The 17,713-nt window shown below is 36.1% G+C and overlaps 1 protein-coding gene across 1 annotated transcript in view; it reads left to right on the top strand.

Annotated features, from left to right (window-relative positions):
* egf (epidermal growth factor) overlaps positions 1-17,269 on the top strand; it is a 27,396-nt gene extending 10,127 nt beyond the window's left edge. The window contains exons 6-24 of the mRNA XM_016295132.1: positions 312-425; positions 539-661; positions 2,842-2,964; positions 3,060-3,185; positions 3,339-3,475; positions 4,661-4,809; positions 4,884-4,988; positions 5,242-5,465; positions 5,638-5,805; positions 8,193-8,336; positions 8,470-8,568; positions 8,676-8,792; positions 9,034-9,159; positions 11,995-12,117; positions 12,340-12,508; positions 12,820-12,984; positions 15,610-15,709; positions 15,798-15,900; positions 16,040-17,269. Coding sequence (XP_016150618.1) covers positions 312-425; positions 539-661; positions 2,842-2,964; positions 3,060-3,185; positions 3,339-3,475; positions 4,661-4,809; positions 4,884-4,988; positions 5,242-5,465; positions 5,638-5,805; positions 8,193-8,336; positions 8,470-8,568; positions 8,676-8,792; positions 9,034-9,159; positions 11,995-12,117; positions 12,340-12,508; positions 12,820-12,984; positions 15,610-15,709; positions 15,798-15,900; positions 16,040-16,182 — 2,558 coding nt within the window. The 3' untranslated portion in view covers positions 16,183-17,269. The remainder of the gene's footprint in view (positions 1-311; positions 426-538; positions 662-2,841; positions 2,965-3,059; positions 3,186-3,338; positions 3,476-4,660; positions 4,810-4,883; positions 4,989-5,241; positions 5,466-5,637; positions 5,806-8,192; positions 8,337-8,469; positions 8,569-8,675; positions 8,793-9,033; positions 9,160-11,994; positions 12,118-12,339; positions 12,509-12,819; positions 12,985-15,609; positions 15,710-15,797; positions 15,901-16,039) is intronic.
* Positions 17,270-17,713: the final 444 nt, after the last annotated feature.

The following is a 17,713-nucleotide window of genomic DNA, read 5'->3' as shown; positions in this document are numbered from 1 at the left end:
CCCCAAAGTTATATTTTGGGCAACTTTAAAGCCCCTTTCACACCAAAAATGAAATGAATAAGCCTCAGGCTTAAGGAAGTGCCTCTGCCCCTGCCTCGCAATTTCAACAAATCAACTGCCGTTACTTAAAAAGTAGCTCAGATATTTTCTTGTAAATTTAAAAGTAATGCATTACTTTACTAGTTACTTTAAAAAAAGTATTCTTATTATGTAACTTGTAATGATTGTAAGTTCTTACAATTATCCTGAACATCACATAGAGAGCAAAGTTATTACATGCTTGGAAGGAGATGCTGTTTGTTTTTGTGCAGGCTGCAATCGACACACAGGAGAGTGTGTGAAAGTGTGTTCCAGTCACAGTGACACTGGTCTGTGCCGATGCAGGGACGGTTTTTCCCTCAGTAAACAAGGCAACTACTGTGAAGGTACAGCCTCCATTTCCCTTGTGAAACACCGTAGCATCTAAAACACACAATAGCATTTGTGGAGAAATCCACAACTTTCTTCTTTTGTTCAAAACTCTCTTCTTCTCTTTCAGATATCAATGAATGTGCCCTGTGGAATCACGGCTGTTCACTGGGATGTGAGAACGCTCCGGGCTCATACTTCTGCACCTGCCCTAAGGGTTACCTGTTACTGCCCGATTTGAAGACCTGCCAAGGTAGGACTGGAAAATGGGGGATGGATTATGAAACACTAGCACTAGTAGCATACATATCAATGAGCTGGAATTCATGGGTCAGGGACAGAGCGCAAGAGAGAATTTTAAAAGAAAAAGGACTGGAAAGAGACAGAGAGCATCTCTAGACTTCATTGTTTGTGCTCTAATTGTGCATCGAGGCAGAGCCGGACAGCGCAGCGCGATAAGATTATGAGGTGACATCAGTAATAAGGAACATATTTAGTCAGCAGCTTTGCCTGGCTAAGCAGGTCAAGAGCAAAGCAACAGCGAGATTAACCCGCAATACAGTTCTCGCACCTGCGGACGCTCGTGTGCACCTGCAGTCAAGTTTTTTGTCATGTTTTCTGACAGTCAAGATGCTTAGAGATGGGGAAATTACAATTAAATAACATAATTTATGGAATGGATTTTTATTTATTGTGAATAATTAGAATTAAAGTACATTACAATTTTGAATGCAGAAAAAAATATGTAAATTAATGCAAAAAAAGAAAAAGCTTCGTTTGAGAATGAGATGTCACATTAACTCGGAGCATCATATGCTTTTACTCATTCTGACCAAGGGACCCCTTCTGCACTTTTACCTTTGTGGGTGGGATTATGGTCTTGACATCATAACGGGATTGTAGAGAGTGTCCCGTTAAGCTTGTTTCCCACCATATGGCTTCTTCAAAACCTATCGTCGTTACTAGTGTCAGAACCATTCCCACTCTGGAATAAAAATATCTTATTTTTTAGAATTATGTGGTTATAAATCTTTATTTGTATTTGTTTTAACTGGTGTAATCACTTATTGTAACGGCAGGCCTTGTTTTATATGTATTAATTGTTAACCTGAATAAAACAAAATCTTCCCGACATTGTTAATTGTTTCAGGACTGGTGTTTTGCAAATATAGGATAATTGGATTTGGGATTATTGGGTGTCAGAATAAGGACTGTCTAATAGGCACAGTGCCACAAGGTCTGTTGGTTCAGAGAGGTGTTCGTGGAAACTTTGAGGTGAGAATTGAGCATCTGAGGACAGGGGTTTGGGAAATGAAAGATTGAGGCCATAAACTTTAGACTTTAGACTTGTTTGCGTTGTCTTGTCAGACTGTACAGCCAACCGCACGTCATTCCATTTCCCCATGTGACCACGCTTTAATGATTAGTTTGAGGACAATATTCAAAGTGCCAATGGAATTAAATGTCAGGGTTGTGAACAGGTCATTTTTAACCCTCACACTGTTGAGACTGACCTTATTGTTACACTTGGGTCCTGAGTATGTAAAATAAGTGTGAATTCTAAATTAATTTCCCTTCAAATTATGTAAAGACCTAATCAAAACCCAGCAGAATGATAACCAGTATCCATTCTAGTAACACTGTTTTGCTGTTTGGGGCTTAATATTTACTAGTTCTACAGGCATTGTAGAAAAATATACAGTAAAATAATTTTGTGGATGTGAGAATTCACTCAAAGAACTTAAAATATATTTTTTGTTCAAATCTTCAAATTCCAAAATATTGAGTTCTTCAAGGGGCAAAAAACGCATTACTTAAAATACCTTTTTGGTAAATGCAAAACGTATTTTAAAATATATTTTGGACAATATAAATATTGTTAAAATATATTAATATTTTAAAAAGTGGAAATGTATTAAAAATGTGTTTATGTAAATATATTTTAGTACATACATTATGTCTTTTAACAATATCTATTAATAATTGTGTGTGTGTATATATATATATATATATATATATATATATACGTATATATACATTTTTTTTAATAAGTCTCTTTTGCTCATCAAGGCTGCATTTATTTAATCAAAAATACAGAAAAAACAACATTGATTTCCAACAAAGATAATAAATTAGCATATTAAATGATTTCTGAAGGATCACGTGACACTGAAGACTGGAGTAATGATGCACAGAAATAAATGATATTTTAAAGTATATTAAAATAGAAAACCATTATTTTAAAATTCTAATAATATTTCACAATATTACTGTTTGGATTAAATATATGCTGCCTTAATGAGCAGAAGAGACTATATATATATTCAATAAAATTAATCGATGAGTTGCATGAATGAATGAATTAATTTTGTTGTACTAAAACATTGTTGTAAATGGCAGAATTTTAACTGGCCTGCTTACATTTGTCTACAGAGACTAAACCATGCGTGGAGAATGCCACAGTTTGTGATCATGCATGTGTACACACTGCAGAAGGAGATGTGTGTGTGTGTCCAGAGGGATCTGTACTAAATTCTGATGGCCGTTCGTGCACAGGTGTGTGTTTTTGTAAATCAAAGTACATTAAAAGCCAGATTATGTATGTATTTATGCCTGTGGCTGTTTTCTTCTCCATTGTCTCTATGTTTCAGGCTGTTTGTCTGCAGATCAAGGGGGCTGCAGTCAGATGTGTGTGACTCTATATCCAGGCAGGTGGGTTTGTGAGTGCCAGCCAGGATACCAGCTCCAGCCTGATGAAAAACACTGTGCTGCCGCAGGCAAGGCTTACAAACTTTCTTTATAGTCTACATTATGCCAGGGTGCCTGTCTGTCTCCCACATCTTGTCTCCTAGAATTATTGGGTTAAGCATAAGTGCATTTGCTTCCAATGACCTTGTGCGTCTGGAATCTCTTTGCTTTATTTCAAGCAGGACCTCCAATGTACCTGTTGTTTGCCAATATGGTGGATATAAAACAGATTAATGCAGATGGCAAAAAGAGCAAAACACTTCTGCAGGAACCGAGAGGCGGTATCATAGCTTTGGACTATGATCCAGTGCAGAAGCAGGTAAAAGATCACACACATGGCTGAGGAAGCCACTACATTTATGATGTTTACAAAATGAATGTAAATGCCAGATTATGTAAGGAAACAGAAATGAAGTCCAGGGTTCATGTTGACAATGTTTAAAGATGTATTTACTGCCATCCTGTGGTCACAGAATTTAAATGCAAGAGGACACATTTCTGTTTTCTGTATTCGTTTTTTTTTCAACTGCTTAAACACAAAATCTTCACTTGTCATACAATTTCTGAAACCTGACACCACACACCAAATATCCAAAACCCTACACTAATTTTTGGCCTTTGACTTTCAATTTTCAATTTTATAAAATGCTTCTTGCAAAACACAACACACAATTCACTATGTAACGCACACAAATCTAACAGGAATTAATATTATGGCAAAGGTGTTTGCAAATGTTTGCTTTTGAGATGTGTTTGTGATTTTTTTTTAATGCAGTGCTTCATTTTGCAAGAGATGTGAGGCATTTTGCATTTTGTGTGTGCAATTCTTGGATTTGTCTGTAAAGTTTTGAAAAAAAGAGGCAAAGTTTTGAAAATGTGTGTAAGCAGTTGAAAAAAAAAACAGTAATGTGCACTTTAAATTTTTTTTTTTTACAGTACATACATTCAGGGCCATTTTCCAACATTCAAAATGTATGTCTCCTAAGTGTGAGCTTGGAGGACGAAATTGGCAAAAATAATAAGTCAACAAGTCCACAAAAAAATTTAATAAAACCCACATATTCATACATAAATACATATATAAAATAGGTGCATGTGCATGGAGATATGCAAATAATATATATACATAAATAAATGCTCCCATCAGCACTGGAGCACTTGAATTTTATTTCTGTAAACATTTGAAAAAAAAAAACAATTTTTTGTTTTGTTTTGCACAACATTAAAGTTAATAATAAATGAGTAAATAAATAAATAAGACAAAATACTGTACATTTATTCTTTGTAAAAAATGTATTTTAACCTTAATATATTTACTGTTAAAACAGTGGTTGTCAGTAGAATAAAGTTAATGGGATTGAGCTCATAATTTCCAACCAGACTTTACAACTCAGAACAAATTTTGATGTATTTATTTAACATTTTTCTCTGATATTTACTTGTGTTTTATTTTTCCTTGAAATGTCATGTAAAAGTAGTCATTAGGTTTTGTTTGTTTATTTAGGTGTATTTTGCAGATAAAAACCTGAAGCGTATTGAGAGGGCTTCACTGGATGGAGGTTTCAGAGAGATGCTGTTTTCCACTGGACTCGACTCACCCGAGGGTCTGGCTGTGGACTGGGTCCATCGCAAACTCTACTGGACTGATAGAGGGTAGGATACTGACAAATACAAACACACGTCCCCAGATGTGTATACCTTTATGACTTTACCATTCTGTGTTTCAGATTATCCTCTATTTCCCGCAGTGGTTTAAATGGCGTTGACAGAGAAATCTTTATAGATGAAGACATCCAGAAACCCAGAAGCATTGCCATACATCCTCAGGCACAGTAAGACCTTTGAAACTGCATGTTAATTTTCTTCTCTGCAGTTTGTCTTCATTGACGTCCTGTAAACTGAAAATTGTACAGTGGCCACTGCCATTTTATTATGAAGATCTTTTTAATGAGGGAGAGTTCAGCAAAAATGACATTTATTTCATTGTACTGTAATCACCCTGTAATCATGACATTCCAAGGCAAGCAGCTCTTTGAATTAACATGGATTTTGACATGCAGTAACTTCTCGTCTGTGTGTCTGGAGGAAGGTATATTGGACAGACATGGGTAGCCGTCCTGCAGTGGAGCGCTCAGGTCTGAACAGAGACGTGCGTGAAGTTGTGGTCAGCACCGGTATGGTGTCTCCTAGTGGTCTAGCTGTGGATCACGGCTCCCAGCGTCTGTACTGGTGTGACCTGAGCAGAGGTGTGATTGAGTCGGCCAACCTGGACGGTTCTGATCGCCATATGCTAAGCGAGAACCAAGTAGGTGAGGCTCCTCTGCCAAAAACACACTCACCTTCACTACACAAACAAATACTGTATGTATCATATATGAATGGAACACAAACTACACTTTGAGGCAAATAATATTTATGCTGGTTTATAAAAAAAAAAGAAACGGTGTACGTAATAGGTTTTCTGTTTTTGCTTTGGTTCAGGTCGGCCATTTGATGTTGCAGTGTTTGAGAATGTGCTCTGGGTCAGTGACTGGGAGGGTCACCTGCTCTACCGGATAGACATGAGAACTGGACGAAACCCTGAGCGTCTCCGTGACATCTCTATCCAACCAGCTGCTCTAGTTGTTGTTCATCCTCTTGTCAAACCAGGTATGGATAGTGCAGTAAAACAGTGATATTGTGAAATACTATAACATTTTAAAATAACTCTTTTTTTATTTTAATATGTTTAAAATTGTAATTCCTGTGATTCCTGAATTTTCAGCATCATTACTCCACTTTTCAGTGTCACATGGTCCTTCAGAAATCAGCCTAATGTGCTGACTTGCTCAAGACACATTTCTTAGTATTATCAATGTTAAAATAGATGGGCTGCTTGATATTTTTGTGGAAACTCATACGTTTTATTTTCTGGATTTTTTGATGAATAGAAAGCTCAAAATAACAGCATTTATTTGAAATCTTTTGTAACATAAATGTTTTTACTGTCACTTTTTTTGATCAATTTAATGCATCAATTAAATACAATTTAATGCAATTTCTTGAAAAAGAATCTTACTGATGCCACACTTTTTAACAGTAGTGTATTTCTATGAAAGGGTACGCCAAACTTTTAGAAGTATGCTCTGATCAAGCTTAGGCATGTTAATTTCATTAATTATAACTTGATTATTTACACAATAAAAAATGAGGACGCATGCAGTGCACAGCATAAATGAGTACACCCCCTCTGAATAAATATAAAAGATGTATTTTCTTAATGATCACTAATATAATTCATATAATTCATGGAAAGATGGCAAAATTGAAACATATTAAACATATACTTAATAAAAACAACCAAATGTATGCCATTATTTTCTGTAAGATAAGTAAATTAGCCAATTTTGTTTAAATGAAGGATTGCAGAAATGAGTACACCCTAGATTTAATTCAGAAAATGTATTATTCTAGTACTTAGTATGTCCTCCAGAACTTAAAGTATACTGCTCTGACACTTCTGGGCACTGAGTGTACAAGCTCATGACAAATTTTCACATCTGTCCTGTTTAACTCCTGGAGGACAACCTCCTTGAATGCTCTGGCCTTTAATGGGGAGATTTGCTCAGCTCGTCTCTACAGAATCTCTCTCAGCAGCTAAAGAGTGTTAAGATTGAGTGAAACACATGTCCACTGAAGGATTTTCACCTTGGGAGAATGAATATATTCATTGTCATGCTGAAAAAATGCCCAATAATGCAGGGAATGAGGGGAGGGTAGCATCTTCTGTTTCTAGTTTTTGTATTACATCACACAGTGGTGTGTGAATTCATGCCAGGATTGATAAAGCACAACTCCCTCACATCTTCAACACTCATACATCCATATATAAAAGCTTTACTACCACTGAACGTCACTGTGGGAACCAGGCACTTCTCACTGTACCTCTAGCAACAACAGAACATTTCGGATGCTTTTGGATCTGAAATGATTGACTTGGTCTCTTGAGACTAGAGTATGGATTCCCAGAAGTCTCTATTTTGTAAATATGGGCCCTGGAAGAGGTTAAATTAGTTTATTTTGCTTTGGCTACAGTAGGTAATTCTAGTGGTGACAACAACCATGCATGTCACTTCTGCATGCTGTCATACTCTGTGAGATAAAGTGTCACTCTTTTCACAGCTTTTGCCGGCTCTGAGACACTTGCATGTTATTTCTCCTGCTCTTTTTCTAGCAAAAGTTCACTCATTACTAAATGAAAACTTAAAGTGAAGACTTGATTATTTCAGGAGCCTTATCACAAGTCCATAGTTTTTGAATGTTGGTGCTACTTCTGCTATATTTTCACACTTAAAACAATAATTTGGTATTCCTCGTGTACCATTGTCCTCTTTTATACTAAGAAATAAGTCACCTGTCAGTTCTCTCCCAAGTGGTTCCACTGCTGCCAGCATTAGGTCTGAGTATGATTCAGTGGGCTATATAACACTTTTAATTGTCAGAAAATTACTTGTCTTTAAAAGTTTTGGTTCAATATACTTACCTGTTAAAAAATAGCCTTAAACCTTTTTTTTATTTAGTAACTTTTAGGAGGGTGTACTCCTTTTTGCAACACAAAATTGTATCACTTTGATAAGAAAATCTTATTTTGCTGAATAATTTTGGCATTCTTCTTTGGTAATTGATCAAGCAGGCATGTTGGAACATTACATCTCCAAAGAACCCTAACATGTCTTGTAAGTAAAGAGTAATTGCTGAATTTGTTAAGTTTTAGAAGGGGGGTACTCATTTATGCTGTGCACTGTATTTTAACTCTTACTTTAAATCTTACTTCTAACATGAAAGATGGTCAGTTTGACAATGACAACAATGGCAACATCCACTCAAACCAAAGTAGTGATATTATTTCAAATTTACCCTATTTTCACTAAACTGTGAAAAATAAAATAAGCTATATGGTTCCCATCTTTAAAGGAGTTTAATATTTAATTCAATATAGTAGGACAATATGCAGGAATGATCTGACTGCAATGCAATGCATGTTTTCTGTTCCCTAGGAGCAAATGTTTGTCTTTATGAAAACGGAGGATGTGCCCAAGTGTGTGAGAGCAGACTGGGATTGGCTCATTGCTCATGTCACTCAAAGCACGTTCTTTCAGCTGATGGAAAAAACTGTCTGCCAATCAATACATCATTCACTGGTCAGTATAATGAAAATAAAATTAAACAATGGAAAGAATGCTTATCCAATAATGTCACATTAAACCATTAAAGCAATCTGAAAATCAACTCTTTGCATAATCATGTTAAAAATAGCTGTATTTCTCCACACAGAATCAGATGATGGTCAATCAAGTGATCGTTTGAGAAATAAAACACTGAATGATGAGAGCACACCACTGGCCATGCTTTACACAGAGAGGATGGTTTCAGGTAGAAAAATATCAGCAACAATCACATTCATCATTTTTGGTGAACACACAAAAAGAGTGTTCCAGAGCTAACTAGAGATAACTTGAGACTGATGTGATCTCATTTAGACCAGAATGACTGCTACTCTCTCAGATGTGATGTGAACGCTCAGTGTATGCAGAAGGAAGGCCGAGCCGTGTGTCAGTGTGTGACAGGTTTTGCTGGAGATGGGGAGCTGTGTGTGGGTAAGTGTGTGTAAGCCTGTGTGTGTTTGCGCTACATGTCAGATGATTTTGATTTAGTATAGACTGAAGCAGCTGGTTTGTGATGCATGTGTGAAACTGAATTGGAGTGTAAGGATATTGATGTGTGTGTGGGTGCGGTATGTGCCTGTTATTGGGTGAATTGATCGGTCTTTATGTAAATTTGGGTTTGTTTACATGAGCACATACAGTATTGACAATATGTGTGTGTGTGTTTGCACAGACGTTGATGAATGCAAAGCAGGCCTGGCAGATTGTAGTGTATCTGAGGCTGAGTGTGTGAACACAGCAGGTGGATATTTCTGCCAATGCAAGACTGGATTCACTGGAGATGGTCAACACTGTATGGGTATGACAAAATATTTACACATTTTTATATATATATAATCATTTCAAAAACATTCAATGACATCACTATGGTGACTTGGAATGTTTCATTCTGCTTTTGATTTGTTTGCAACTATTTTGTTTGACACTGTAAAACTACTCAAAGTAATTGACAATATTGTGTCTAAAATGTAAATGACTTAATATTAAAGGATTAGTTCACTTTCTAATTAAAATTTCCTGATAATTTACTCACCCCCATGTCATCCAAGATGTTTACGTCTTTCTTTCTTCAGTCGAAAATAAATTAAGGTTTTTGATGGAAACATTCCAGGATTATTCTCCTTATAGTGAACTTCAACGGCTACCAAACGGTTGAAGGTCAAAATTACAGTTTCAGTGCAGCTTCAAAGGGCTCTACACGATACCAGACGAGGAATAAGGGTCTTATCTAGCGAAACGATCGGTCATTTTCTAAAAAAAAAAAAATTACAATTTATATACTTTTTAGCCTCAAGCGCTCGTCTTGTGTAGCTCTGTGTGAATTCAGAGCATTCCGGTTCATGACAGTTAGGTTATTATCGAAAAACTCCGATCTAATTTTCTCCTCCAACTTCAAAATCGGCCTAAATCGTCCTACATCGCTGTTTTACCTTTTTTTATAAAGGGCGTTTGACCTTCTTTGCATGTTCACTTTGTAAACACTGGTTCGGTACTTCTGGATGTACCGAACCAGGATGTAGGATGATTTTGAAGTTGGAGGAGAAAATGAGATGGGAGTTTTTCGACATACCCAACTTTTTCGAACGGGACAGCACAGAGTACGCATGCGCATTGCAGAGCTACACAATACGACCCATTAGGCCACGACTTCCCCTAAAATTAAATTTATGCATTTAGCAGACGCTTTTATCCAAAGTGACTTACAGTGCATTCAGGATATACATTTTTTTTTACCAGTATGTGTGCTCCCTGGGAATTGAACCCATAACCATTGCGGTGCTGCTAACGCAATGCTCTACCACTGAGCCACAGGAGAAGACCCTTATTCTTCATCTGGTTTCGTGTAGAGCCCTTTGAAGCTACATTGAAACTGTAATTTTGACCTTCAACCGTTTGGTAGCCGTTGAAGTTCACTATAAGGAGAATAATCCTGGAATGTTTCCATCAAAAACCTTAATTTATTTTCGACTGAAGAAAGAAAGACGTAAACATCTTGGATGACATGGGGGTGAGTAAATTATCAGGAAATTTTAATTAGAAAGTGAACTAATCCTTTAATATTAAGTCATTTACATTTTAGACACAATATTGTCAATTACTTTGAGTAGTTTTACAGTGTCAAACAAAATAGTTGCAAACAAATCAAAAGCAGAATGAAACATTCCAAGTCACCATAGTGATGTCATTGAATGTTTTTGAAATGATTATATATATATATAAAAATGTGTAAATATTTTGTCATACCCATACAGTGTTGACCATCTCCAGTGAATCCAGTCTTGCATTGGCAGAAATATCCACCTGCTGTGTTCACACACTCAGCCTCAGATACACTACAATCTGCCAGGCCTGCTTTGCATTCATCAACGTCTGTGCAAACACACACACACATATTGTCAATACTGTATGTGCTCATGTAATGCTGCGGCGCCCGGGGAGCAGTTGGGGGTTCGGTGCCTTGCTCAAGGGCACCTCAGTCGTGGTATTGAAGGTGGGAGAGAGCGCTGTACATTCACTCCCCCCACCTACAATCCCTGCTGGTACGAGACTCGAACCCGCAACCTTTGGGTTACGAGTCCAACTCTCTAACCATTAGGCCACGACTTCCCCTAAAATTAAATTTATGCATTTAGCAGACGCTTTTATCCAAAGTGACTTACAGTGCATTCAGGATATACATTTTTTTTACCAGTATGTGTGCTCCCTGGGAATTGAACCCATAACCATTGCGGTGCTGCTAACGCAATGCTCTACCACTGAGCCACAGGAGAAGACCCTTATTCTTCATCTGGTTTCGTGTAGAGCCCTTTGAAGCTACACTGAAACTGTAATTTTGACCTTCAACCGTTTGGTAGCCGTTGAAGTTCACTATAAGGAGAAAAATGCTGGAATGTTTTCATCAAAAACCTTAATTTCTTTTCGACTGAAGAAAGAAAGACGTAAACATCTTGGATGGCATGGGGGTGAGTAAATTATCAGGACATTTTTATTTGAAAGTGAACTAATCCTTTAACTTGTTTACTGAACTGCTGTGTATAAGCAGTGTTTACATTAGTCTGAATGTCAGTTATAGGAATATACATTTGTGATATGAACTGCTGTTCAAATGTTTAGGGTCAGTAAGATTTTTTTAAAGCAATACATTTATTCAGCAAGGATGCATTAAATTGATCAAAAGTGACAGTACAGACATTTATAATGTTACAAAATAATTTTATTTCAAATAAATACTGTTTTTTAAAACGTAATTTTCATAAGAGAAATCCTGAAAAAAATTTGTCAACATTGATGAAAAGAAATCAGTATAGAAACATTTCTGGAGGATCATGTGACACAGAAAACTAATAGCTGCTGAAAATTCAGCTTTGAACAGGAATAATTTAAAATATGAATCGTATTTCTATTAAAATAGAAAGCAGTTATTGAAATTGCACTAGTATTTCACAATATTATTTTTTACAAATCAAATAAATGCAGCCTTGATGAGCATAAGAGAATTCTTTCAGAAATGTAAAAAAATCGTACATATATACTGTATGAGACTTACAAATCATTGTATGTACAAGAGTACATCATAAACATTTCCCCAATATTTTCAATGCATATTTCCTGTGTGTGTGTCTTATCTTTACAGATATAGATGAGTGTCGATTAGATATGCATGACTGCGACGTAAACGCTGAATGTTTGAATGCAGTAGGAAAATATCAGTGCAGATGTCGACCTGGGTTCACAGGCACAGGATTTAGCTGTCATGGTAAGATTCACCTTTTTATTGTTTTACTGAAACAATGTCTTTTAAAAACCATGTATTGTACAGTTGTCTATGTGTAATGTGCAATAATCGTTTGAGACCCTGAGCAGTTAGGACCTGCTAATCTGAGTTTGTGCAAAAGGGTAATGCACTGACATTCAGCAGAAATGCATGATGCAACATAATAGTAGTGACCTCATTTTCATGCTCTGCTTCTTGTTGCAGAGGAGTTTAAGAGCGCCTCCTCTTGGCCGAGTACAGGAAGTCCACTTGATGTCACATCGCCATGGCAACACAATAACTCTATGCAGAGCTGCCCCTCTACACACAACTCATACTGTCTGTATGATGGAGTGTGCTTCTATTTCCCTGAGATGGAGTCTTACGCCTGCAAGCAAGTGTTTGCTTATATAGCTTTTGTCATGTGGAAGCTTCAACCTGACTTTTATAATTCTCATAATCCCTGTTTTTGCATATACCACAATTTCCTTTGAGCTTCAAACATAAGCTGATTTTTACAATGAGGCTTTAGTTAATGAGCAGTAGATGGCAGTCTTGTACTAAAAATCATATGGCTTTTTTACTGAACATTTGCCCTTGACAAAAAGGGCACACGTTAAGCGTATTCAGTAGACCATTTTATTCTAATATTATATAACAATGAATATTGCTTTTAATGATGCTCTGTGTGTGTTTGTGCTGCAGCTGTGTGTTAGGTTACATGGGGGAGCGCTGTCAGTTCAGTGATCTTGAGTGGTGGGAGTTGCAGCAGGCTGAAGAGGAGAAGAGGAGGAATATGGCTATAGCAGTGTGTATTGTGCTCCTCATCACTCTTCTCTCCATCGCTGCCTGCATCACCTACTGCTGCGGGTAAGAGTGATGCAGGCAAAGCTGGCAGGGGTCAGAGATGCACGCTAATAACACACATACTCATTTCTGTTGCTCTGGAGGCATGGAGGCAATGGATTTTCAAAGAATAAATAATGAATAATCAGAATTATTATAGATTTTTGTAAGTTAATAATATCTACACTATATGACCAACAGTATGTGGACACCTCAAAAATTTTATTATTATTATTTATTAATGCACGTTAATAACACACTTAATTCTGTAACTCTGAAGACATGGGGGCAGCAGAGTTTTTAAAGAAGAAATAATGAATCATCTAAATTATTATAGATTTTTGTAAATTAATATCTACACTACATGACCAACAGTATGTGGACACCTCAAAAAATGCATTTATTATTTTAGAAATGCACGTTAATAACACACTTACTTATTTCTGTTACTCTGGAGGCATAGTGGCAATAGATTTTCAAATAATAAATAATGAATAATCTAAATTATTATTGGTTTTTGTAAATTAATAATATCTACTCTACATGACCAACATCTAATTTGGTATGTGGACACCTCAAATTTTATTAATTTTTTAGATGTTTAGATGTTCTAATGTTAATAACACTTACTGTACTTATTTCTGTTACTCTGGAGGCATAGTGGCAATAGATTTTCAAATAATAAATAATGAATAATCTAAATTATTATTGGTTTTTGTAAATTAATAATATCTACTCTACATGACCAACATCTAATTTGGTATGTGGACACCTCAAATTTTATTAATTTTTTAGATGTTTAGATGTTCTAATGTTAATAACACTTACTGTACTTATTTCTGTTACTCTGGAGTCATGGAGGCAATGTTTCAAAAATTAAATAATGAATAAAATGTAACCATAACTAGAAAAGTTAAAAGTTTGTCAAGAAATTATTTCAGTGTTGGCTTGACAAAGCCTTGTTTGAATGTTTTGAATAAAAATGTAAAAAAAAATGTTGGTAATGTAAAAAAGGCCATAAAGGTTTAAAATTGATAGGTTATGAGATATTTCTTTGGACAAAGACAAGGAGATAGATAGATAGAGAGAGAGAGAAATGTTTGAAATGCCCTATATTAACATTTAATCTACATATTTTAGCATATTTAATTTATTAAGATGAACATTTTCCCCAGAATGCATCATGTTACAATTTTTTTATTTGCAATTCAGTAAATTCTTCATCCTGTCAAATCAATTCCAAATGACCTTCCTGAACGTATTTCCCAATGCAGTTTAATTTAAGACTTGAAAAGGGGCCAGAATTTTGCACAACCCTGCCATAGTGTATCATGGTCAAGAAAGAAAATCAAACTGAAAAAGGTACAAAACCAGAGCTTCTGCCACAATTTGTCTTAATGCCTCCGATTTATAGTGGATCCAAGAAACAAGATGAAAATAGAGACTGTGACAAAAAATGGCTCCAAAACAGCCTCTTTCCATTTCATCGAAAGCCTCTAATGGTTCGATTGCTGCCGGTCTGGGTTCATTTCCCTGCTTTACCAGGTGAACAGCGTGTAAAAGTGGCATTAAATTGTTTATTAGGAGAGGAGGCTGCAGATTTAAAGATGTTTTCATTCCCTTGAGCATATGTTAGAAGTCACACACACACACACACACACACACACACACACACACACACACACACACATCAAAACAGCTGGGTGATATTTTCCTCACCCTGGTTAAGTGTCTAATTCTCTATGCCTGTGCTTAGTGACACTGACCCATGTGTGTGGTGTTTTGTTATACTCCTAAAGCAGCATACTTGTGTCTGGTTCCTCTGGCCCCTGCACCTCAATGCAGGAGCCGCACACTTTCAATTACATGCTTGGTTTAGCTTGTACTACAGCAATTACATATCAAAATAGGTCATTCCTGCACCCCAAAATGGACCCGGTGATCTATAACCTTATTTAAAAGCTACACGGGTGGCAATTTTTCTGTCTAAAATTGCGTTTTTCACTTGGTTACTCATGTTTCCGTTTTATTTTTCTTCGTTTTTCTATCTATATCAACTTAAGACACACTTTCAATCTCACACTCATACTCACAAACACGATACTGGTTTGGTTTATCCCAAAGCCTATTATTGCCCCAGGTGTAGGGGTGAGACACACATATCCAATACACATGTTTGTAATATTGCTGCTTATCATACCTTCACGTCTCACTGCAGGTCTCCATACACTCAACAGGATCCGGAGATTGGTTTTGCCCTCGGTGTCAGTTAGCAGGGTGCCAATCCATGAACGGAAAAAATCGCCTCAGATTACTATTTACATAGATATGAGGGTTATGCGACTGTAATACATTTCATAGGAGCCAGTTCAATGAATTTGACATTTAGCCTTTCAGAAACAAACAAACAAAAGATATGTATTCAAAGGTCATTGAATCTACAGACTTCATAACTAAAGCAGACGATGTCACAAGCTCAGTCTCCATAAAACAATAAATGAAATGGAAAAGATACATCATATGCCAACCTTTACATTGGTAAAACTGACATTACAAATTGCTCAATAGGTTTATTTTCATTCACTGATTACAGCGAGTATATAATGAAGTCAAAGTGATAAATATGATTTTTTTTGTGGTCATTATCAGGTCTAAAAGACATTTTGGAACGTGTCCCTCAGAGGATGATGTGGGTGACATAAGCATGAGTGAGGACAATATGACGGAGACAACAACAGCCGCTCCACAGGTAAGGTGTTTATTCTTAATGTGAGTTTGAATTTTCTGTAAGCATTTTTTTTTATAATATTGTTTATTTGCACATTGTGTGTATGCAGGTCTATGTGATTTTGGATGCTTCTCCCTGCGGTGATGAAAAGGTCCTTCATGTTGTAGGGTGTCCCAGAACAACAGTATACCCCTCCTGCTCTTCAAACACCAGTAAGAATATCCTTTTTCTATTTTCTCCTAGATAGATAGATAGATAGATAGATAGATAGATCGATAGATAGAAAAAATCTCATTAGTCATTACGCCATCAGCTTTCTGTGTTCTTATATATTGTGTTTTTTTAAACTAGGAGACTGTTTTGCTTTAGAAGAGGCTGGAAAGCTACAGAGAGACAACTGTGGTCAGGATGTTGCCAGATGCTGTGTATCCTGCGATATGAAGACCACTGATTATCTCATCTCTTTGGAAGACCCTCCGGCAACACCCCAGTGATTCATCAGACGATAGTCTTCATTGGAGACTGACCCATGAACTGATCATGTGAATATGTTCCATTTTAAAGTCATTGCCCTTCAGTGTTACAGTACAGCCAACTGGCAAAGTACATTTAAAAAATGTTGTTTGAACAAGATTTCACATTCAGGTTGCACCAGTTTTTTGTCAACAGATTTCATACAAAAGTAGGTTACTACCTGGTCACTATTTGTTGAAGTAAGGAGATTTGCACATCCCTCAAATGGTTTTATGCAATACATAAAAGCTATAGAATGTGTTGAGATCAGGAATGTAGATCATCTAAAGAGAGTCTTGTATTTCTGCTTTTAACGTTGCTGTTTATTGACACCTATGAGCCATTAGACTTAGAATCCAAATGCATAGCTCTGTAAATTGTAAAGATATTCTTCTTTTTGCTGAGTAGGATCTTATATTGAACTTTGTATTATAGTTGAGAAAACATTCATTGTTTTAATAATGGAGCACAGTTGGTTTGAGGTAGCGAAGAGAAAATGGAGAAACACATCCTGCTTTGTGAGCAGAAAATAACATGTACTTGGCCTATTTTGCTTCGGGTGGTATAAGAATAACATTTCAATGACATATCTGAACCTGCTAATATCAGCAGTGGCCTCACAAAGAGATTACTACATAAAACACATCCTACTATGAACCAACTATTAAAACCTCAGGTACCAAAACATTAGATAACATTTGGTATCAAAAAGATATAAACCAAAATCGAAATACAATATTTAAATGAATTAAGGTTTCAGATTAGTGAATGAGTCATGCTTTAATTATTCAAGAACAGGAAAGTTTAGTAGGTCAGATTCCTCTCTGCCTGTCCTCAGTCAAATGTCTCACAGATATTCTAAGACATCATGGGAAAATAAAAGCAGCAAGCTATATCTTTATATCCATCTAACTAACAGCCAATATATATGCTGGGATTATAAGGTTTTAACATCTGCTATTTTGAACCAAAAGCCCAGAACAAGGACGCTGAAGGACAATGTAATAAATTAGACAAGACATAATAACATCTGACCTGATGCCTTTTGTTCTCTCTTAATTTTTTCAGCTTCTTTTTCCTTGTAATTGATGTGATGTTGTATATGCATATTTATAACCTAACTGTAAAATATAGACATCTCAAAATAAAACAAGATAATCTGAAGCTCATTGTGCATCATGTCCTAAGCCTCATTTGCACTAAACAGCAAAACAGTTGTGCTACACAACTTTCAGATGATGATTATACAATCTTTAGTTCAGATTATAATACAATCTAATCTTTAGATGCATCTTAGTTTATTAAAAAAATATTGTCAGTTTACATGTGACGAGTTCTTCTATTGGCTACAGCTACTTAATTGGTGTAATGGTTCAATGCTCGTCTTTTTGCAGATAATAAACATCTATGAATAAAACAAATGGTCATGTGATAAGTTTAAACACGGTAGCACTTAGTTCTTTTCTTGTTTTATGTCCATAGAAATAATAGTGTAAATATACTGGTACAGAC

The sequence above is a fragment of the Sinocyclocheilus grahami genome, unplaced genomic scaffold, assembly GCF_001515645.1.
Source record: "Sinocyclocheilus grahami isolate Dianchi unplaced genomic scaffold, SAMN03320097.WGS_v1.1 scaffold330.1, whole genome shotgun sequence".
In the NCBI taxonomy this organism is placed as follows: Eukaryota; Metazoa; Chordata; class Actinopteri; order Cypriniformes; family Cyprinidae; genus Sinocyclocheilus; species Sinocyclocheilus grahami.
The sequence above is the reverse complement of the archived record's forward strand: the minus strand, read 5'-3'. Positions and strand labels throughout refer to the sequence as shown.